At 45.1% G+C, this 24670-nt stretch overlaps 1 protein-coding gene across 1 annotated transcript in view; it reads right to left on the reverse strand.

Moving 5' to 3' along the window:
• The window catches only part of tex14 (testis expressed 14, intercellular bridge forming factor), a 123701-nt gene that overhangs the window by 45894 nt on the left and 53137 nt on the right, over positions 1–24670 (reverse strand). Inside the window, exons 12-18 of the mRNA XM_080211048.1 lie at positions 22948–23138; positions 22411–22615; positions 14417–15669; positions 13570–13679; positions 10077–10228; positions 3079–3387; positions 1242–1354 (exon numbers count right to left, since the gene is read on the reverse strand). Of these exons, the coding sequence (XP_080067174.1) occupies positions 1242–1354; positions 3079–3387; positions 10077–10228; positions 13570–13679; positions 14417–15669; positions 22411–22615; positions 22948–23138 (2333 nt within the window). The remainder of the gene's footprint in view (positions 1–1241; positions 1355–3078; positions 3388–10076; positions 10229–13569; positions 13680–14416; positions 15670–22410; positions 22616–22947; positions 23139–24670) is intronic.

Raw genomic sequence — 24670 nt, forward strand, 5'->3', positions numbered from 1 at the left:
TAGCCCTATCCCTGTAACCCTATGCAATAACCTGCTAGTCCCCCTGACACTAAGGGGCAATTTAACATGGCCAATCAACCTAACTCATACATCTCCCCCTGCCCCATAGCCCTACCCCCAAAGGTCCCACACCCTGGCACTACCCCTGACAATGCCAAGGTGCCCAATGGGCATTACAAAGGTGCCAGGCTGGGAGTACCAAGGTGCCAGGCCAACAGTGCCAAGCTGCCAGGGTGGCACTGCCCAAGGGGCAAACCCCCCCTTGCCCTTTGCCACCCTGGGGAGCCTCAATGGCCCCTGGTCCTACTGGCAAGGCCAACACAATTGTTCCCTGTTCATGGGGAGTAGGTGTTTTCCTCTCCAAAGAGAACCTCTCCCAGTGAGACCTTTAGGCAAGCGAGCCTGGACAACTGAGCATTGGGCTCACCAAACAGAGGTAAATTAACATTTAAAATAGTTCTTTGATGAAGTGACCAGGAAGGTTGCTGAGGGCAGGGTGGTAGAAGTAGTCGAAATGGACTCCGGTAAGGCCTTTGATAAAGTTCCACTTGGTAGGCTGCTGTGGAAGGTTAGATCACATGGAATCCAGGGAGAGCTGGCAAATTTGATGTACAATTGGGCTGATGGCAGGAAGCAGAGGGTAATGGTTATCTAGCTGCTGGAGGAAGTGAATGAGGCAGGGACATTGAAAACATTTAAAAGGCATTTGGACAGATGCATAGATAGGAAAGGGTTAGAGGGATATGGGCCAAATACAGGCAAATTGGGTCAGCTTAGATGGGCATTTTGGTTGGCGTGGACCAATTTGGGCTGAAGGGCCTGTCTCCATGCTGTAGATTCTATGATGCTCTGTGAAATACATTTGAATAAATTATTCAGCCTCTCGCCTATTTCTGGTGAAAGGCTGACCCTGCTAGAAATCTGACTCTTGTAAAATTGCGAGAGTCAAGAAATGGGGCGTGATCCTGATTTCTCGGCTCTCAGGTGATTTTTACCAGCTCGCTCTGTCCATCACTGACAGGGCGAGCCGGTAAAATCCTGGCCGGTAACTCTGTTTCTCCCTCTCTGATGCTGCCAGACTTGCTGAGTATTTGCAACATCTTCTGTTTTTATTGTAGACAATCCCAAACTGGCCTACTGTTGATAATTGTGGACAAATTTTTCCGAACACAACGGACAAAAACAATTCACAGAAATTGCTGTATAAAGGTTTTATAAAAGTACCCAGAATTATAACACACCTTTTGAGCTTTTTTTTGAACTCGCCTTGTGATGAATGTTTTGTCCAGGTTCGTGACTTCTATCTCTTCCTCGCTGTATCCTGACAACTGGTTATCAAAAGATTCACTCTGTCCTAAGACATAACAGTAAATTATCTCAAGTGAAGAGATGTGAATCTTTTCTCCTTTCTGGCTGGTTATTTTCTGCTCTTGTTACACTTTTCATTAATCGCCAAACACATTACGCAAAACATTTCTTCCCAGTTTCAGCTTTCTCTTCAATCACATTTTTAAAATAAAAATCGCTGTAGCCGGTCACACCAAAACCACTGTGACAGATCCCCATCCATTCACTGAATACTCTATAAATCTAAGTTTATGATTTTCTTTTGATTTATTCATTTATGGGACATGGGTGTTGTTGGCTGGCCAATATTTATTGCCCATCCCTAATTGCCCTTGAGAAAGTGATGGAGCGTAGGAAGCTTATAGGTGATCTTATAGAAGTCTATAGAATAAAAAGGGGCATAGAAAAGGTAGATAGTCAACATCTTTTCCCAAAGGTAGGGGAGTCTAAAACTAGAGGGCATAGGTTTAAGGTGAGAGGGAAGAAATACAAAAGGGCTCAGAGGGGCAATTTTTTCACTTGGAGGGAGATGAGTGTCTGGAACAAGCTGCCAGAGGTGGAAGTAGAGGCAGGTAAAATTTTGGAACTTGCTGCCTAGAAGCACTATGGATGTACCTACACCACATGGACTGTGGACAGAGGTAGAGGTAGAAGCAGGTAAAATTTTGTCTTTTCAAAAGCATTTAGACAGTTACATGGGTAAGACGCATATAGAGAGATATGGGTCAAATGCAGGCAATTAGGACTAGCTTAGTGGTAAAAACTGGGTGGCATGGACAGGTTGGGCCAAAGTGCCTGTGTCCATTCTGTAAATACCTGTGAGTTTATAACTGCCTTCTTGAATCGCTGCAGTCCATGTGGTGTAGGAACATCCATAGTGCTTCTCGGGAGCAAGTTCCAGGACTCTGATCCAACGATGTTCAAGGAATGGTGATATATTTCCAAATCCGGATAGTGAGTCGCTTGAGGGGAGCTTCCAGATAATGGTATTCTCATATCTCTGTTCTTCTAAATAGTAGTGGTTATGGGTTTGGAAAGTGCTGCCTAAAGAACTCTGGTAAATCCTTACAGTGCATCTTGTAAATGGTATACACTGCTGCCACTGTGCATTAGTGCTGGAGGAATGAACGTTTGTGGAAGGGGTGCCAATCAAACTGACTGCTTTGTATTGGATGGTGTTGAGCTTCTTGAGTGTTGTTGGAGCTGCACTCATACATCATACTCTTGACTTTCGCCTTGAAGATTGTAGACAGCACGGGGGAGTCAGCAAGTGAGTCACTAGCCACATGATTCTCAGCTTCTGACTTGCATTTGCATCCACAGATTTTATATGGCTAGTTCAGTTCCATTTCAGGTCAATAGTAACCCCCAGGATACTAATTGGAGGATTCAGCGATGGTAATACCATCTTACTGGAAATAGTCATTGCTGGGCACTTGTATAACACGAACGTTACTTGTTGCTCGACAGCCCACACCTGTCTTTTTGTCCAGGTCTTGCTGCATTAGGACAAGGACTGCTGGATTGCATGCTGAATTTGCACAGCTTAAATAACTAACAAAACATAATAACAACATTTGAAAATTCAGGGGGAAAATATCTCAAACTTGGCAATCCCACGTTCTAACTCAACAAGTCTCTGTTACATTACACGGCGATTCAATGACAAATCGGACACTCTCCCTCACATTATCAAAAGGATTAACGGGAATTCTTCGTTAAGCACCTCACCTGCCAAACTCTGAAACATTTCCTCCACATCTACGCTGCTGTCGCTCTCAACCAGTGTTTTCTCAGGAGTATTCTTGCGTGAGCTGCACTGCATCTGTTGGTGGTGCAGCTCTAGACTCTTTCTCTCTTTGCTGTTCCCATGCTGTCTGCTGTAGGGCTGATGATGTTCCTTATTTTGCCACGGCAGTTTTGCAAAGCGGCGGAACAACTCCTCTTCATCTGTGCGCGAGCTATCATTCTTCTCTGGCTCCCCTTGTGCAGCCGGTAGGCATCCAGATGCCATCTTTTCAATCATTGCTGTCACTTCATCTACAAAAATAGAACTAGACCATGAATTTTAAATACAGAATTATTAAACAGACTATCATTCTTCTCCTACCACACTGTGACACTTAGGGTACAGCGAGCCGGTAAGATTGCATGTGGAGTGAAAATCAGGTTCGCATCCCTTTTCATGCCACACACACAGCGGGGGGAGATTCTCCCATTGCAACCTGCAAATTTTCTGGCACATCTGGTTGGGAGAATTGCGTGTCAGCCATTTCACGGGATATGCATGTGTTCCCGATGCATGCGCACCTCCCAGAGCCAGAGAACAGTCGCAGTAGGGAACGTGCTGGAAATCAGTTTTTAATGTACTTTAAGTCTATTTTACATGTGACTATTGGGCCTGGCATGGGACTTGCCAGGCCCAATAGCATCTCCCACCCCACCAGGAGTACTTCACTCTGGTGGAGTTTGGAGTACCTCCCCATGTTCAGGGAGAGACCCCACCAGTGATAGAGGGGTGCAATCGGGGTCCCTGGGTTGGGGGGGGGGGGGTCTGGTCATGGGCACCCTGGCAGTGCCAGCCTGTGCTCTCTGGCAATGCCAAAGTGGAGCCTAGGGGTGATTGATGGGGGGGGGGGGGGGGTCCCACTGCCACTCTGCATGAGGATCAGTCTGGGCTGGAGGGAGGCCAGGGGCCAGGCTGGGGGAGTGGTGGTCTACCAGAGGGGCCTGTCTACTGGGCTGGGGGCAGGCATCTGCCCCCGTGGGGTGCTCAGCGGGGGAAGGATGTCTGCTGGGGTGAGTGGATTGCCACTGCAGGATGCAGGGGCTGGACATCGGGGCGCCCTGGACAACAGGGGTTGGGGCTGGCCCGGGAATTGTCGTGGGGGCTGCGATGGTGCTGTGGAGGAACTAGAGGGGCAGCATTACAAGGGTCCTGCAGGTAGACTGACAGATCGGGACTATTGCGCATGCGCAGAGTTCCAGAACTGTCAGACTCCGGCATGAAAACAGCCTGCACCCTCCCGAGTTTTTAATGAGATTCACGATTGTGACCTCTGCAGTGCACAGAGTGGGGGGATTCGAGTGTGAAGTTGCACTGAAAACACAGTCATGATCCAGACCAGTTTTCTTGCCAATTCAGCACTTTTGGGAGAATTGCCTCCCCAAAATTACCGGCAATGTTTTGCTCGTGGGATCAGCTTCAAAAAGGGTGCAAAGCCAATCTGCGTAAACATAAGAAATAGGAGCAGGAGTAGGCCAACTAGCCCTTCGAGCCGGCCCCGCCATTCAATAAGATCATGGCTGATCTGTCGTGGCTCAGTTCCACATTCCCGCCCTCTCCCCATAACCCTTAATCCCCTCTCTTATCAAAAACCCATCAACCCGCATCTTAAAAATATTTAGCGAGGTAGCCTCCACCACTTCAACGGGCAGAGAATTCCAGAGATTCACCACCCTTTGAGTGAATAAGTTCCTCCTCAACTCCGTTCTAAACCACCCCCCCTTTATCTTGAGGCTGTGCCCCCTAGTCCTACTGTCCTTTCTGAGCAGGAAGAGTCTCTCCACCTCTATCCTAGCCATCCCATTCATCATCTTATACGTCTCAATGAGATCTCCCCTCATTCTTCTAAACTCTAACGAGTACAAGCCTAGTTTATTCAGCCTCTCCTCATAGCTCAACCCCCTCAACTCCGGCATCAGCCTAGTAAACCTCCTCTGCACTCCCTCCAAGGCCAAAATATCCTTGCGTAAGTACGGCGCCCAAAACTGCACACAGTACTCCAGCTGCGGCCTCACCAATGCCCTATACAGCCGCAGCAAGACCTCCCTACTTTTATATTCAATCCCCCTCGCTATGAAGGCCAGCATCCCATTCGCCTTCCTGACCACCTGCTGCACCTACAAGCTGGGTTTTTGCGACTCATGCACAAGGACCCCGAGGTCCCTCTGCACCGTCGCCTGCTGCAGTTTTTCGCCACGTAAGTAATAATCCTTCCTACCATTCTTCCTACCAAAGTGGACCACCTCACACTTGCCAACATTAAATTCCATTTGCCAGTTCCTGGCCCATTCGCCCAGCCTATCTAGATCCTTCTGCAGACTCTCCACACCCTCCGCACAATTTGCCGTTCCACCAATCTTGGTGTCATCAGCAAATTTTGACACCATACACTCGGTTCCCTCCTCCAGATCATCTATATACATGGTAAATAGCTGAGGCCCCAGCACCGACCCCTGGGGCACTCCACTAGTCACCATCCGCCAATCCGAATAGCACCCATTGACCCCCACTCTCTGCCTCCTATTTGACAACCAATCCTCTATCCACGCTAACACCCTACCCCCAACTCCATGTCCCCTGACCTTCTGCAATAACCTCTTGTGAGGTACCTTGTCAAACGCCTTCTGAAAATCAAGAAAGACCACATCCACCGGCTCTCCTCTATCCACCGCCCTAGACACATCCTCATAGCACTCCAGTAAATTTGTCAGACACGACTTCCCTTTAACAAAACCGTGCTGCGTCTGGTCTATCAAGCAATTCCCCTCAAGATGCCTTGCTATTTCCCCCTTGATGACGGATTCTAACATTTTACCTACAACAGACGTTAAACTAACCGGCCTATAATTCCCTGCCTTTTGCCTGGCACCCTTCTTAAACAACGGCGTAACATTAGCCGTTTTCATGGGGGATTTCAATCTGCATATTGATTGGTCGACCCATGTTGGACGCGGTGGGCTCGAGGAGGAGTTCTTGGAATGCTGCCGGGATAGTTTCCTTGAACAGTGTGTGTTGGAGCCGACAAGGGAGCGAGCTATCTTGGATCTGGTGTTATGTAATGAGGCGGGTAGAATTAGGGACCTTGTGGTGAAGGATCCCCTTGGGGAGAGTGATCATTGTATGGTGGAGTTTCTGGTGCAGATGGAGGGGGAGAAAGTGGGTTCCCGGACGCGCGTCCTTTGTTTGAACAGAGGGGAGTACGGTAGGATGAGAGAAGAATTGGCGAATGTGGACTGGCGGAGCACGTTGGAAGGTAGGTCTGCTGAGGAGCAGTGGAGGATCTTTAAGGAGATCTTTCTTGGTGCTCAGCAGAAATTTATTCCGATGGTCAAAAAGGACAGTAGGAGGAGAGGTAATAAGCCGTGGATAATGAAGGAGGTGAAGGAAAGTGTTAAATTAAAAGCGGAGGCGTTTAGAGTAGCTAAGAGTAGTGGGCAAGAAGAGGATTGGGAGAGGTTTAAATGTCAACAAAGATTGACAAAGAAGTTGATAAAGAAGGGTAGGAGAAACTATGAAGCTGGGCTAGCGCTTAATATAAAAAAGGATAGCAAGAGTTTTTATAAATATATAAAAAGGAAGAGGCTGGCTAGGGTGAACATTGGTCCCTTAGAGGATGAGAAGGGGGACTTAGTGGTAGGGGATGGGGATATGGCTGAGGTCTTGAATAACTTTTTTGTGTCTGTCTTCACGGAGGAGGACGTGAATAATTTGCCGGGAGTTAGAGATGGAAAGGTGGTAGGACTGGAGGGTCTTAATGACATTACCAAGAAAGATCTCCTTGAAGATCCTCCACTGCTCCTCAGCAGACCTACCTTCCAACGCGCTCCCCCAGTCCACATTCGCCAATTCTTCTCTCATCCTACCGTACTCCCCTCTGTTCAAACAAAGGACGCGCGTCCGGGAACCCACTTTCTCCTCCTCCATCTGCACCAGAAACTCCACCATACAATGATCACTCTCCCCAAGGGGATCCTTCACCGCAAGATCCCTAATTCTACCCGCCTCATTACATAACACCAGATCCAAGATAGCTCGCTCCCTCGTCGGCTCCAACACACACTGTTCAAGGAAACTATCCCGGCAGCATTCCAAGAACTCCTCCTTGAGCCCACCGCGTCCAACATGGGTCGACCAATCAATATGCAGATTGAAATCCCCCATGACTACAGCCGTCCCATTCCTGCACGCCGCACTTATTTGCCCGTTAACAGCCCGCCCCACCTCCAGATCATTATTCGGGGGCCTATAGACGACACCGACCAGTGTCTTCCTCCCTTTGCTGTTCCTAATCTCCACCCACAACGATTCCACTTTCTGCTCCTTGGCTCCAATATCATCCCTTGCTACCACCCTGATGCTATCCTTAATCAGCAGAGCTACGCCCCCCACTTTTTCCTCCCGCCTATCCTTCCTAAACACTTGATACCCCTGGACATTCAGCTCCCAGTTCCTGTCACCTTGCAGCCACGTCTCTGTAATGCCCACCAGATCATATCCATTTGTTTTCCAGATGTTGCTGGATTCCGGGGAAGTGCCGGAAGATTGGAAAATGGCTAATGTTACGCCGTTGTTTAAGAAGGGTGCCAGGCAAAAGGCACGGAATTATAGGCCGGTTAGTTTAACGTCTGTTGTAGGTAAAATGTTAGAATCTGTCATCAAGGGGGAAATAGCGAGGCATCTTGAGGGGAATTGCTTGATAGAGCAGACGCAGCACAGTTTTGTTAAAGGGAAGTCGTGTCTGACAAATTTACTGGAGTTCTATGAGGATGTGTCTAGGGCGGTGGATAGAGGAGAGCCGGTGGGTGTGGTCTTTCTTGATTTTCAGAAGGCGTTTGACAAGGTACCTCATAAGAGGTTATTGCAGAAGGTCAGGGGACATGGAGTTGGGGGTAGGGTGTTAGCATGGATAGAGGATTGGTTGTCAAATAGGAGGCAGAGAGTGGGGGTCAATGGGTGCTTCGTCTGGCCTTGCCTATACTTATCTCCTCGCCAGATGGTTCTCTTGTCAGTGAGAATCACAGCTGGTCTCCACCAGTAGAGACCAGATGTGATGGCTTCGCCAGGGGGATTGGAGGCCATTAAGGCCCCTGAGTGTTGGGGACATGGCCTGGCATTGCCCACCTCGAACCCTGGCACTACCCATTGGGCACTGCCCACCGGGCACCATAACTGTGCTGGGGCAGTGCCAACAGGGTGGGGCCTAAGTGGGGATGGAGCCTTTGGCATGGGACAATGACATGGGGAGTGAGGAATGGGAGGATCTCAGCAGGGGAGAGCCAATGGAAGAGCTTTGCAGGGCAGGAGGGTACTCTGCCGGGGGTATGCAAGGCAGGATGATTGGTTGGGGGGGGGGGAGGCTATACAACGCGGTTGGCGGTGGGGGGGGTGGGGGGGGGGGGGGCGGCGGGGGGGTGGCGTATAGGTATGCAAGGGAAGTGATCGGCATGGGGGGAATAGACCAGCAAAGGTTGGAGGGGAGCATGCAGGGTGGGCTGCGGAGGGAGTCGTGTTGGGGGACTCATCGGGATAATCTTGATGCTGGCCACCACTGGGTGGGGAGTGTTTACACTGCTGCCAATGAGTTGGGGGCGGGTGGGGGGGTGCACGGTTGGGAGGGGTGGTGGTTATGTCGTGTAGGGGATGAGGTGGCGGGGGGGGCGGTGGGGGCAGGCTGTCTCCCAGTCCACTGGGATAGCAGGGCACCTGTGAAATAGTGCCCCAAGTAGTCTGCAGCTGCCTTCACAGGCAAGTTTAAGCTCCGCTAAACCCCCTAAACTGGTGAGAATTGCACTTCTGCTCACAAATGTGATAGTGCCATAAGATTGCATTTCAAATTCATCCAAAAGTCATGTCATAAACTCCCCCATTTTCTGTTTGGCACTTAGAATTTCTTTTTGTAAGATTGCGTCTTTGGTCTCTCAGGGAATCAAGGGATATCATAGAATCCTCACAATGCGGAAGGAGACCATTTGGCCCATCATGTCTGCACTGACCACAATCCCACCGAGGCCTTATCCCCACACATTTACCCTAGCTAATCCCCCTGACACTAAGGGGCAATTTAGCATGGCCAATCTACTTAACCTGCACACCTTTGGACTGTGGGAGGAAACTGAAGCATCCAGAGGAAACACACAGCAGACACAGAGAAAATGTGCAAACTCTACACAGAGACCCAAGCCGGGAATCAAACCTGGGTCCCTGACACTGTGAGACAGCAGCGCTAACAGCTGTGCTACCGGGCCATAGCTATAGGGAATGGACAGGGAATGAGTTGAAACCCAAGGACAGCCATGGTTGTATTGAATGGCAGAATAGCTCAACGGCCACATGGTTTACTCTTGCTCCTACTTCTTGTATGAGAATAATTGACTTTTCTGAAGTTAAAATACTGCAGATGCACCTTTTCCTTTTAAATATTTAGAAGTATTTTGCTTCTGAATCAACTTTCCCAGCACTACTGAAGTAAATTCTACTTTTGAGCTCTCCCCGCAGCAGATAAGAAAAGAAAATGCATTTATATAGTGGCTCTCACAGCCTCAGAATATTTCAAAGTGCTTTACAGTCAATGAAGTATTCCTGAAGTGTAGCAATGCTGTAATGTGGAAAATGTGGCAATCAATTTGTACACAGCAAGCTCTCACAAACAATAGCATGATAAACCAGATAATCTACATTTAATGATGTGGATTCTGGGATAAATAATGGCCAGGATACTGGAGATAACTCCCTCTTCTCTCTGAAACAGTGCTCTGAGATCTTTTACATCCTGTCTTCTGACAGAACTAACTTTTTGGGGGGAAATTTTTCCATCCTGCTTATAGCTGGCGGGGAGCGGACGATGCAAAGTTCTATTGCTCTCAGGCGGGATTTTCCGGCTTTGTGGTGAGCACGGCCAGAAAATCCTGCCCTTTGTTTCAGAGATCTGAGCCTGTTTCCTTACTAGTCCAATTGTTGGTCCCAAGTGTTTGTTCCGATTTTAAATTTGCTTTTTTGACATAGTTGTGATGCCGTGTGTTTACTCTGCTGGCTAATGGAGAAACTTTAGAGGTTTTCTTCTGTCTCACTTTCACTCCCTCTGGTACAAAGTTGCAGCTGCACAAATGAAATGAAAACATATTTGAGGTTAGTACAGTATTAAAACAATAGTTACATAAGGTTTAGTAGGTTTGTCTATCATATCTGTAAGCTATGACAAACAGATATGATAAATATCCAACAGATCTTAATATTTATTACCTCATAAAGCAATTTGCAGTTCATTTATCAGCTTTGGCTCAATGGTAGCCTCTAAGTTAGAAAGCCATAGTGTCAAGCTCCAGTTCAGTGATTTTAGCGTATGATCTAGATTAACACTTCAATCTAATTCCAAGGCAGTGCTGCACTGTTTGAAGGAGGTGCAATCTGTGGAATGAGATTTTCAAATTTGGCCCTGTTCGCTCTTTCAGGTAAGTATCAAAGGTCCATTGCCACGAATGGTTTTTACAGGATCTAGGGGTTGTGTATAAACTTCCCAGTATTGCAACAGATCAAAAATATTTAATTGATTGTGAAGTGGTTTGGAACATCCAGTGATTATGGGGAGTCCTAATATAAATGCAAGTTGTTTCTTAAAGCACTGAAAATCATATTTTCTTTGAGGTAACTGTTGTGGATTGTGAAGCAACGCATTTTGGTGTGATTAGTCACTTGACGTGCTGTGACACGACCAGAGGCACTTACAAATTTTTCTTCCTTGTTGGATTTCAATATGGCAACAGCTCTTAAATAAATCTAAATTGAGTTGGTTCAAAAGCCAGTGTGGCATCTTATCATCTTTTATCACAATAGTACTACCGGTCAAAACATAATATATATAATATGTCATGGCCTGTAACTTCCTGGTTCCTCAGCATCACATCTGGGGGGGGGGTATCCCAATGATGTGCTGGGGAATCCTTCAAGGAAGTTATCACGTAAGGGCTGATATAGCAAAAGCCCAGAATTGCTAATTTCCTCTTGACAACAGCGCTGGGCTGAGAACCATCCGACAGAAGCACCTCAAATTGTTAACTTCACCCAGCCTGAGTGAGGAAGATTGGGTGAAACAGGTATTTTGAAATCCCAGCAAAGGTAGGTTCATTCAGACTGCAGCAACCTGACAGAGACTGCCACTCTGAGGAGGTTACAGGCCCATATCTCGCAACATTTAAAAACATCTCATGCACAATGAACAAGTGCAATTAATGTAATTCAGGAAGCAAAAGCATCAGCCATTTGGCACCTTTAAAGGTCCACAGACAGAAGTGATAATGACAACTGGCATATAGTGCCCCTTGGTTGGGAAAGAAAAGTTGGCCAGATCAAAAAAGAGGTATGATTTTCCTTGAATTCTTCTAATGGTTTACCAAGAGAAGTTTCTACTCAGCTCTGATGTATAACTAGGTTAACAGAAGAATGAATTAGCAAGGCAGAGAGGTCAGTATGGTCAATTTGCAGTGCACCAGCTTAAATCATAGAAATCTGTCATGCCTTGAACTAGGCGGACTGAACTCTGTGCTCCATTGTCTTTAAAGTGCTTTGAGGCATCTGGTGGTCATGCAAAGTGTTAAAGAAACTCAAGTCTTTTTTTCTAAAATTTTCCAAATTGATAAGTGAGGACTTTAACTGAATGTCATATTGGAAAAAGCTGCAGCCTTACCCCAGAACCGACAGTTTAGATTAAAGACTCTGCATTTATGTGAGGTGTGAAAGAAAAGCTTGGATTTATATAGCAACTTTCACAACCTCAGGACATCCCATAGCACTTTACAGTCAATGAAGTACTTTTGAAGCATAGTATTAAGAAGATGGTTTTATTTTTTAATACATCTGGGGTCTACTGTGATATTCTATGAAACAGGATTGTGGGGCTATGTGTGTATATGTGTGTTAATGCGAATAATTTAATAAAACTGAAGCCAGTTGGGCCACAAGGTTTAGAACACGAAAGGGTCTAGGTGTGAATGACAGGTACTTGAAGTGAGGAGAGCCAAGTTGATTGTTCTACAGGTAAATAAAACATGGGTAGAGATTTGCGTTAGAAGATAAAGAAGGCTTGTTATCTTCAGTTGTTAAATTTCACAGGGAAGTAAAAGAAGTTTAGAACTGGGAAAAGGTCATAAATAAATAAGCAAACTTATTAAATGTCATTTTACCTGAAAGTGGTGGCCAACAGGAGAACACAAAGTATTTTCTTATCTGGGAAAGGTAACTTTCAAAGAAGGATAAGGACAATAGGAAAAGATGAAAGCGAACAAAACCTATTTGAAGAGAGGTTGGGAGCTGTGTTGAAGTGTGCTCTGTGCTGGGAGAGAGCTGTGAAAAGAAGCAAAGTGAAGCAGTCTTCAGTCAACCCAGAAAAGTGTCCATTATTTTTCCAGAAAGTAGGGTTATGCTTTAAAGTGTGAAGTTTCTACTGCTGAGTGGGAGAGAAAGGGAGAATCCCTGTGACATCCATTCCCTACAGCAACAATGGAGTATGAGTTGTACTAATATTACTGGAAATTTTATAGATTAAATATCTATAAGGGCTGTTGCCTATTTGTGAGTCTAACCAAGTAAGAATCTTTTTTGGGGAATGATCTGTAAGATTAATTTTAACTGTGTAAATGTAATCTTGTGTGTTTAAGTTTTCTTTTGTTTTGTTAGTAAATGTTTTATTTTAATATTTAAAACTTCCAGAAGCGTTACTAGAATTTGTGGCTCCTAATCTCAGTACACATATCTTCTGGTAATACAATACAAATAGAAAGAGTTGTGGTAGCTTGCTAAATTTCCCTTTGGGATTCGGTTTGCATGACACTTACAGCCTGCCAGATGATAACAGTAGAAACATAATATAATCCAAGGAACACAGCAGTTAATTTACATTCAGCAATCTTCAACAAACAGCAAAGTGATTTTCATAAAACAATCTGTTTTTAGTGATGCTGGTTGTAGGATAAATATTGGCAGGGCAACATGGATAGCTCATTCACACATCTTCTGAATAGTGCCATGGGACGTTTTAAATTCAGCTGAGAGACCTGGGTTGGTGGGAGGGGATCCTATTTAATATCTCTTCTGAAAGGTGGCACCTGTAACAGTGCAGTCCTCTTCAGTACTTTGTTGGAGTGTCAGCTTGGATTATGTGCTCAACCATCTGGAGTGGGACATGAGTCCTTCTGACCCAAAATTACCATTCTGGATAGAGAGTCTAGCAAACGTTGCTAACTTGGGCCAAGAGATAATCCAATTAATTTATTTTTCCATTCCTGCTGGTGGACAAAATAATCGCTGGGATAATAAGCATCAAATAATGGAACAGTGTGTTACTTAAAAGTGTTAGCATACACAAAAAAAACACATATGCTGCTCATTGATAACTGTGCTGTAATTACACATAATCGGAAAGACAAACTACATAGAAAATTTACCTTTGGGTAATGCGGATTTTTCTATTGCCTGACAGGTACATGCACTGCTTTCTATAGTCTTGCTGGATGCCTTCTGCTGAGACTCTCTTTGACATGCGTCCTTTATGAGCCTGCAGCAAGAAAGAAAGTGTATTTATAAATTTGCTATTACATATTTTAACATACCACAAGTTGCTTCCACAAATAATTTCCCTACATTTTACCACCGATTTAAAGCTGTGCTGCTCACCCTACCCATTAAGAAGTCTGACAACACCAGGTTTAAGTCCAACCGATTTATTTGATAGTAAACATCGGTTGGACTTATACCTGGTGTTATCAGACTTCTTACTGTGTTTATCCCAGTCCAACGCCAGCATCTCCACATCACCCTACCCATGACAGGGAGCAAAATCACGCAGTCTGATTTTTTGTATTCATTTGTGAAACATGGGAGTTGCTGGCTGATCAGCATTTATTGCCCAACCCTAGTTGTCTGAGGGCAATTGAGAGTCAACCATATTGCTACGGCCCTGGAGTCACTTGTAGACCAGACTGGGTAAGGACGGCAGATTTCCTACACTGAAGGACATTAGTGAACCAGATGGATTTTTCCGACAATCGACAATGGTTTCACAGTCATCAGTAGATTCTTAATTCCAGGTATTTTTTATTGAATTCAAATTTCATCATCTGCTGTGGTGGAATTTGAACCTGGGTCACCAGAACATTAGTTGAGTTTCTGGATACCACAAGGCCTTTATTTTCTCTATAGATAAATCAATAAAGAACATTTCACCTAAAATATGATGTATATATTGTAAATCTCATAAATGATAGGATATAATGTATTACTTTAGGAACTTACTGGATAAGTGTCCTGACGGTGAGCAAATACATTCATTTTCTTCTTACTCTTGGCTGCCAATGTACCTGTGTGTTCTGGTATGGAGGTAAATCTTTTATCAAATGCAGAGTTGTTATCAGACTCTTCATCATTCACTTGCTTCCTCAGTAAACAGGTAGTTTCTGTCCCATCAGCAAAAGTATCTGAAGTCTTCAGAACATCAGAACTATAATCTTTCACTACAGGCATATGGTCACCTTGAGTCCATCTCAGAACTTCAGATACTGGTTGAATGCATCCCTCAGGCTCAGTTCCTTGACTCCTTACCACTTCATACACTGGAAGCAGATAGCATCTTGGAGGAGCCACAGCTATGGGGGTCACAAGGTGACTTTCACCACATGGTTTACTTCTTTTGTTCCCATTTTCACTCTTCCTCTGATAGTCCACTTCATCAAAGCCTGACAGCTTATTGTGGGGTGCCATCTCCAACTGTGGTACATTGTGCAACCGAACCTCTTCTGTTGCTTTCTGTATCATGCTTACTTCAGGGTTGTATCCCCTTTCAATGTGATCAAGGGCACCGAACGCTTGTTGCACTAGGTGTTTTGATGTCTGAATGTTGATTGCACAACTGCTGATTGAGTGCTGGATTGACATACTAATCACAGTATTTGTTGCTTCGTCCAGTTCTCTGCTGTTCAGTGCCTGTTTCTCTTGGTCATGGGCTAAATCTTCCTCACCTGACCAATTCTGAAACTCACTTGTAGTCCCATCACTCTGTTCATCTTCCACATCTGATCCGTATTCTGTGGCTGTTTCCAAGCACACACTGCTATCTCCCTCAGAATTCTCTGTGCTATATGGTTTGTTATTGTAGTATAATAACCCGGTCTCTAAATCATCATCTGTTAGTTGATTGTCAGAAGTATTGTACATTTCTTGTTCTAACGCAAGATCTAGTTCATATAATTGTTCCAGGGCATCTGTATCATGTTTGGCGGGTTGGGTTTTAACTGACACAGTGTCATAGTACTGTTGAATTCTGTTCTGCGGGCCATTGCCAAGTTTATCTTTGTCGTAAACCTTTGCCTGAATTCTGGACCCTGTAGTGGCCTCAGGGTGATTCTCCTCTGTTTTCCAGCAATCATACAGAACTGTAATCTGTTGCGATGGTTCAGAGTTCAGATTCAAACTTCTGACTTTGTTGACTGCTTCACTCTCTTTCGTTGGACTGAAACTAGTCCTATGTCCCAAGTTATAATAAGAACATTCTGCAAAATAAAAGATAAAATAAAATTGGACTTGCCATTTCCTTTCTTCTTCCTTCACCACACCCTTGTCTGCTAGAGGCAATTACTGCTGGCTGAAGTCAAAGCTCAGGAATACCCATTTGCCACTGATACGCTAGCTAAATGGTCAACTTTCACATGTGCATCCTGTGCCGCAGCTGTACAACCACCAAAGGGGGCATTACACCACCATTGAACATGGAGCTTCCCAACACAGGCTATTAGACAGTGCTGTACGGTAGCCCAGGCACAATTGTAAATATAAGAAAAGGGAATGAAAAAAAATGGTGTCCCCCCTCCCACTGTAATATTGTACAGTGTCCCCCCAAAGCACCCACCCCTTGACCAGTGTCCTGGGAAAGGTGAATAGCTGAGGCTTAATCAAAAATCTGAGGTTCCTCTCCATTCACCTAAGGGAATCAGTCAAGCAAACTCCAGAAGACCTTATTAAAGCTTGAATGTCATTAATCCCAGCTCCCCCACAACATACCTCCCACACATTGAAATTTCTCAGTCTGTCAAGAATGTGTTCATAGGAGATTTCCAATTCATTGTCTCAGCGACTGCTTTTTCAAATCCCATATGCAACAACCTTAACAGTTTTGTATTAGATTTTACAGTCTAATGTTTAAAATTAGCATTTTACAATCAATACTTGCTAGTCAAAGAAGGATCATAGAATCCCTATAACGTAGAAGGAGGCCATTTGACCCATCGAGCCTGCAGTGACTCTTCAAAATAGCATCTTTCCCAGGTCCAATCCCAATCCCTGTAATCCCACACATTTGCCATGGTTAATCCACCTAACCTGCACATCTTGGCTACAAAGGGACAATTTAGCATGGTCAATTCACCTACCCTGCACATCTTGGCTACAAAAGAGCAAGTTAGCATGGCCAATCCACCTAACCTACATATCTCTGGACTGTGGGAGGAAATCGGAGCACCCGGAGGAAACCCACGCAGTCACAGGGAGAATGTGAAAATTCTACACAGTTCTTCAAGGCCGGAATCAAACCTGGGTTCCTGATGCTGTGAGACACCAGTGCTAACCACTGTGCCATGGGTTGCCCTTACAAAGTCCTTACCATGCTCTTACAAATTAACGTTATACTTTGTAAAGCAGAATATCTCAGATTTGATTCAGCATGTGTACTGAATCAGCTGATCTCAACTGAGTCAGTGGTTTGCTCACTGCAATGGTCTCAGTCCTCCAACTGGGGAGGTGAAAACAGTCTGGATCATTTTCATATTCCTGGGCTTCTGATGCAGAACTCTGTCCAGTGACTCCTGCTGGAAATGTACGTCAGTAGATGTCAAGAGCTGAAAGAAGGAAAGAGCTATATTTGTACTGCACCTTTCACTAACTCAGGGTGTCCCAAAGTTCTTTATAGTCGATTAAATATATTTAAATAAAAGAAAGGCTTGCATTTACATCATGCTTTTTGTGACCACCTGTTGTCACAAAGCATTTCACAGCCAATGAAATACTTTGGAAGTGCGGTCCTGTAATATAGGAAATGCAGCAGCCAGTTTGCAGACAGCAAAGTATCACAAGCAGCAATGTGACGTTGGTTGAAGGATTTTATATGGTCAGGCCTTTGGGGAAAATTCTCTGCTTTTCCACAAAATAGTGTCGTGAATCTCTTTTGTTCATCGAGAAGGTGGGCGCGGCATTGTTTCAAGCTCTCATTTCAAAGATAGTGCCCCTCAATACTGCACTGGAATCTGAGCCTGGATTGCACACTCAAACCTGGGTTTGATTTAGATGTGATTTGATCGATTTGAAAGCACAATCTTCTGACTCAGAGGTGAGACTGCTTCCATTGGGACACGCCTGACAGGATTGCGTTAGGCTTTGACGTACTTCAGACTGCAATAATAGCGATGTTCACAAACTTGGAGAGAGACAGTGGAGGACTGTTGACACCTGTGGAACCATACTCCAACTTTTATTTTGCAAAATATCTGAAAGAACATTGCAAACATTTCAAAATGGCCATCTCAAAAGTCCAATAAAATCAGGTTCTTTACATATAAAATGTTACACCCTGAAGGACTTCAATACAATCAAAGAAACATTACAGACATTTCAAAATGGTGCAATGGTATTTTTGTCCACAGAGATCAGGTTGTACTCTGAGGCGCAATTGTGATACATGTAATATTCACTGCATATCTTCAAGGTGAGTCATACAGCTGGAGGGGGTTCTGCTCCCTTGGTTCACAATGGATGACAGGTATTAGACAACGTTTTTCCCCCATTGCGCCTCTGCACAGCTGCCCCAAATCTTAGAGCATCCCCCAGCATGTAGTCCTGGGGTTTGGGATGTGCCAGTGTGCAGCACTCAATCAGGGACAACTCCTTACACTGGGAGACTAGCAAGTTTCGAGCAGAGCTTCTTTCTCTACATGTCTGTGTGGGTTTCCTCCGGGTGTTCCGGTTTCCTCCCACAGTCCAAAGATGTGTGGGTTAGGTTGATTGGTTATGCTAAAATTGCCCTTTAGTGTCCCAGGATGCATAGGTTAGAGGGATTAATGGGTAAATATGTAGGGATGTGCGGATAGGACCTGAGTGGGGTTGTGGTTGGTGCAGACTCGATGGGCCGAATGGCCTCTTTCTGCACTGTGGATTTCTATGATTCTAGTGTCCTGAGATGCATAGGTTAGAGGGATTAGTGGGTAAAATATGTAGGGATTTAGGGTTGGGCCTGGGTGGGATTGTGGTCAGTGCAGACTCGATGGGCTGAATGACCTCTTTCTGTACCGTAGGGTTTCTATGATTTGTATGAGTCGCCCAGTTGATGATCTTCCAGCTGCAGCTGATATTTTAGTTTAGTTTAGTTTATTTATTAGTTACAAATAGGCTTACATTAACACTGCAATGAAGTTACTATGAAAATCCCCTAGTCACCATACTCCAGTACCTGTTTGGGTAACATTGAGAGGGAATTTCGCACGGCCAATGCACCTAACCTGCACAGCTTTGGACTGTGGGAGGAAACCGGAGAACCCGGAGAAAACCCACACAGATACAGGGAGAATGTGCAAACTCCACAAAGACAGTGACCCAAGCCAGGAATTGAACCCAGTGTTTATCTCAGTGTGCATCCCTGGGAACAGCCCGCAGAGCACAGATTCCTGTGTTATGGAGTTGTTTGGGATGTACCTTGACGAAAACTATCTGATCTCTCTCCAGACTTTCTTTGCAAAGGCACATTCCACAATGGTCTCTTCCCCACCAGTCACCCCGAGGGCAACGTGTGGATGGAGTGAGATTCCAGGTGTGTAGGCAGGACCTGACGTTGAATGCCTTTCTCGCCACCAGCCAAGCTAGCTCTTGATGTTTGTTTAGAAGTCCTCAGGATGAGTTACCCTGTCAGATAAGGCTGACAGCCTGCTCTGGGAACCATTTGACAAGATCCACCATCTCCTTTTCCCTCTAGGACATTACGTACAGACGACATCTTGATGGATGTGCTCAAAAGCGTTCCTCTGCATAAACTGTTCCACAAGGGAGAGGTGGTATAGCATGGTCTATTACTTGGAGTGTTAAGCAGCAGCCTGGCCATCACTGGGAACAGGTTGTAACTCAGCACCAAGTGACATATCATGTTTGCATAGTAAGGATCTACACACAGTTTGATGCAGCTGCACACAAAGGTTGCTATCAGGATTAGAGAGATGTTGGACACATTTCTTCTCCCTTTATCTAGAGTTGGGCTCCCAAACTGAGTTTTGCAGAAGCCTGGTGTTCCACGGGTCTCCTTCTGGGGTTCCATGTTGTTCTGGCCGGGACCCGAAATGAGCCGGGGCCAGGGGGTGCGGTTGGGAAATGAGCCGGGCTGCAGGGGAACCAAGAAGAGCTGGGCCAGGCACCCCAAGTACAGCTAGGACCTGGGGGCACTGAGAGGAGCCCAAACTGGGTGGCCAGAGAGGAGAAAGTGGGTGAAAGTAGATGAGGGTGAGACAGAGAGTGTGCGTGAGGTGATGGTCCACTGGTATTATCGCTGGACTATTAATCCAGAAACTCAGCTAATATTCTGAGGATCCGGGTTCAAATCCCGACATGACAGATGGGGGAATTTGCATTCAATAAAAAAAATCTGGAATTAAGAACCACTGATGACCATGAAACCATTGCCGATTTTCGGAAAAACCCATCTGGTTTACTGATGCCGTTTAGGGAAGGAAATCTGCCGAACTTATCCGATCTGGCCAACGTGTGCCTCCAGAGCCACAGTAATGTGGTTGACTCTTAAATGCCTCTCTGAAATGGCAATTCAGGATCATAGAATCCCTCTTAATTGCTCTCTGAAATGGCCTAGCAAGCCACTCGGTCCAAGGGCAACTAGGGATGGGCAATAGATGCTGGCCAGCCAGCATTGCCCATGTTCCATGAATGAATGGTGAGAGTGAGAATGGATGCGGGTGTGAATGGGTATGGGTGAGAATGGGTGTGAGTGAGAAGGGGCATGGGTGAGAATGGGTGTGCGTGAGAATGCCCTCCCACCTCCCAGCAGCAGAATACCCAGGCCAGTGGAACGTGAGGAAGGGAGTCTTGAGTGTCACCTCGGCCTGTCCCTTGCTGGTCCAGATCCCAATGATATCCTTAATACGGTGCAGTTGCCAAACTTATTAGTGTACCTGGCGAGGAAGGTAAGCAGATCCACAATCGGAATATAGGGGTTGTAAAGGTGTACTGTACCACATGGTGCTGTTGTGACGGCAGAGTAAAGAGGGGTTCTACTTTGAGGATTCTCAGGTCTCTCTTCTCCTTGAAAATTTTCAGGAACTTTATACAGGCAGCAGCTTTCTTGAAAGTCACATCAAAGTATCCAAGGCTGGGGAAGTTCTGCAGAAAGCAGACATCAGCAGCTTCTAATCCACAGAAATCAAGAGGATTCTCTTAATGGAGAAGACATGGTCAATGCATGCACCTCCTTTGCTGTCTTTCACCACGATCCTAACAATGTTATATACCCACCAGGCTTGGGGTCCAACTGATTGCAGCCATCACCTCCAAGTTCCTGATGTCAGGCACTGGAGTCCCTTCAAGGAGAACAAACAACAACTGAAGAGAGTCTAACACCAAAGAGCAAGAGGACAAAACCTCTGCTGAAACTCCCCAGCTAAAGAAATGAAACCTCGAGAAATCAACACTTACATAAATGCCGAGGGAAGCATGATCAATGTCCTGGGCAAACCACCTTCATCATTCAGGGTTTCATCCCTGCCAGATAAGCACTTTGGCAACGCCAACTTTTTTTTCCAAAAATATACTTTATTCATAAAAATCTCAAATAAACTATTGCAAATGTACAGGGCTTTGAATTGCAAACAATGCAGAATCAAACCATTTTTACAGATTTATACGAATTACAATCATTACATTTCAATACCTAAAACTATATACATGCCTCAATAGATTACTGTGTGCTGTTATTGCTCAGATTGGCACACAGTTACGCAGATCGAGGGTATTCTGCAGTTCCCGGGCCTCTGTTAAAAGGCCTTACAGTGTGGACTTTCCCCATTGTGCATTTGCGGCGGCTGCCCCAAGCTTCAGCGCGTCCCTCAGCACGTAGTCCTGGACCTTGGAATGTGCCAGTCTGCAACACTCGGTCGAGGACAGTTCTTTCAGCTGGAAGATCAGCAAGTTTCGGGCGGACCAAAGTGCGTTCTTCACCGAGTTGATGACCTTCCAGCAGCAATTGATATTTGTCTCGGTGTGCGTCCCCGGAAACAGCCCGTAGAGCACAGAGTCCTGCATCACTGAGCTGCTCGGGACGAACCTCGACAAATACCACTGCATCTCACTCCAGACCTTCTTTGCAAAGGCACATTCCACAAGGAAGTGTGCGACCATCTCGTCACCCCCGCAGCCGCTTCGAGGGCAATATGCAGTGCTGTTGAGACCTCGAGCGTGCATAAAAGATCAGCCAACTTTTTTTTTTGCAATGAGAGAACAAGAACATTTATCTAACTATATTTTAGCACTAAAAGACTTACCACCAAAGTGCTTCACAGTGAATCACTTTAAAGTGCAGCTAACTGGCTCAAAACCAATCCCACTAACAGCAATCAGATGGATATTTGATGATTATGAGATGAACACTGAGCCAAGGGAACTCTCTGCTTTTTGCCTAGTGCCCTGGCAACCTGGTGTTCATCTGAACTACCGAAACAGGCAGATGGTTTCTCCTCAATCCTGTGTGGAATTGTCAACATAGTTTATTTATTAGTGTCACAAGTAGGCTTACATTAACGCTGCAATGAAGTTACTGTGAAAATCCCCTAGTTCCACAATCCAACACCTGTTCGGGTATACTAAGGGAGAATTTAGCATGGTCAATACACCTAACCAGCATGTCTTTCAGACTGTGGGAAGAAACCAGAGCACCTGGAGGAAACCCACATAGGCATGAGGAGAATGTGCAGATTCCACACAGACAATGACCCAAGCTGGAAATCAAACCTAGATCCCTGGAGTTGTGAGGCAGTAGTGCTAACCACTGTGTCACTGTGCTTCCCAGATTAGCCTAGATTACATGCTCATGACTTGGAGTACAGAGCCACTGATAACAGTGTTTAGATGGGAGAATGTTGGGGGGACAAAATCTATAAAAATATTTGAGAAGTTGGCAAAGGAGGGTTAGAAAATGACATAATTTGATGTACAAACTTTGACATAACTATTCTTCATTACTATAACTTTCATACCTTTCTCACTTGTGATTTGGGCTTCTTTTAAGTACTCAGGTTTTCTCCCTTTGCTGGCCTTTTCCTCCTGAAGTTGTTCCTGCTCTCTCCTTAAGTTTATGCTGTCGGCGCTGGCCACCACAGATGTGCTGATATCATCGTAAACACTCCCCAATTCAGACTGGATATTCTCAAAACTATGTTTCTGTTGGTTGCTAATTATATCCTGTTAATAAGAGAGAAGTAACCAATATATCATCCAAATAATTCACCTGAACTGTCTATCGTTTTTAGACTTTTCAATGTGATATATATAACTGATATCAAATTAATGTGAAGTGCAGCACAAATGGTCTTTATAAAAGTGCCCTCAAAAGTCAAGAAAAGGAGTCTATTTAATGTCACAGGAACTCTGTTTCAACTACGCCATCAGGTTCAGACTTACTGTTATGGTGTATTAAGTTTTCAATTACATTTTCAGGACTAGAACTAGGAGTTATTCCCCATTCCCACTGGAAACGTTCATGGGTTGGAATTTTCACTAAAAGAACTACACACCTTGATGTCATTCCGGAGAATAAAGCGAATATCTTGAAGGTTCATCGTCCGATTCTGAGGCTTTGGTTGAATCCCAGTTCGCACTATGTCGTAGTACGGCTTAGGAACTTGTTCATCCACAGTTAAATAGCGTCCAGCTGCTATTAATTCCTTCAGTGCAAATCCATCCAGATCTTCCCAAGGAACTGCATCTGCGTGGAATGTTCATCAATGAGAAACTTGACCGTATATCACAAACTGAATTAATAAATAAATAAGTTCATTAGATAAACATTGCCCACAATGCCACACATTTTAACAGCTACATTGAATCAAAATGAAATAGTGACAGCTGTACTGCATGTTACTCCATCCTTGCTTTAACACGTGCAAGTGATAGTCCCAGCGTGAAGATTTCAGAGTCATAGAATCATAAAATCCCGACAGAACAGACCATCAACCCCACCCAGGCGTTATCACCCATAACCCCACATATTTATCCCATAATCCCTCTGACACTTAGCATGACCAACCAACCTAACCCACACATCTTTGACTGTGGAATGAAACTGGAACACCCACACAGACATGGGGAGAATGTGCAGACTCCATTTTAGTGACCTGAGGTCAGAATTGAACCCTGGTCCCTAGTACTGTGAGGCAGCAGTGCTAATCACTGTGCCACCTTGCCATCCATAAAGAAAATTTGAGTCTATGTCCACATGAACAGCAAAATGGTTGGAATAGTGCAATTAAGGAGTTGGGGATGAAATCCAGTCGGAATTCCCCCCTCCTACACCAGAACTTCCTGGGAAATGACAGTACTAGTGGTGTGCTTCACAAAATATGCAGGGAGTAATGCTGAGTCAGGGGGCAGGGGTGTGTGTGTGTGTGTGTGCGTGTGTGTCTGTGTCTGTGCTTCCTGCAGCTGACATTGTAGAAAATGACCTGACTGGCAAAGAAGTTCTCAGCCATTGCTCAACACTGGAAAACACAAACGGGGAATTGCAAGCACGGACCTGTATTGTTCCACACAATAACACAATACATTGGAACTGCAAGGTGATGTGCCTTTACATTTGCACTTACTGAAACCTTGTCATTATCATGAACAAACATAAATAACTCAAACAATGGGAGTGAATGCAAAAATTTTATGATTTTAGTCACTTTGATATTATTAAAAATTCCATGTAGAATTTTATTGCCAAAGTTATAACACTTTGGCAATAAAATTCTACATGGATCTTTAAGTTATGCACATTGCAAAATAATTACACTACAGAAACACCAATGCAACACTGGTGCCCCACAAAGCTGTGTCCTCAGCCCTCTACTATATTATACACCTATGACTGTGTGGCCAAATTCCCCTCCAGTTTGCTGATGGCACCACCATGCTGGGTCAGATCTCAAATAATGATGAGATGGAGTACAGGAAATAGAATCTGGTAAACTAGTGCGATGACAATAACCTCTCCCTCAATGCCAATAAAACAAAGGAGACAGTCATCGACTTCAGGAAGTGTAGTGCAGGATATGCCCCTGTCTACATCAACTGGGACAAAGTGGAAATGGTCGAGAGCTTCAACTTTCTAGGCGTTCAGATCATCAACTTGTCCTGGTCCTTCCATGCCGACACTATAGTTAAGAAAGCCCATCAACGCCTCGACTTTCTCAGGGGACTAAGGAAATTTGGCTTGTCCACTTCGACTCTCACCAGCGTTTACAGATGCACAATAGA

This window comes from Carcharhinus amblyrhynchos, chromosome 23 (genome assembly GCF_965287045.1).
Source record: "Carcharhinus amblyrhynchos chromosome 23, sCarAmb.v2.hapA, whole genome shotgun sequence".
In the NCBI taxonomy this organism is placed as follows: domain Eukaryota; kingdom Metazoa; phylum Chordata; class Chondrichthyes; order Carcharhiniformes; family Carcharhinidae; genus Carcharhinus; species Carcharhinus amblyrhynchos.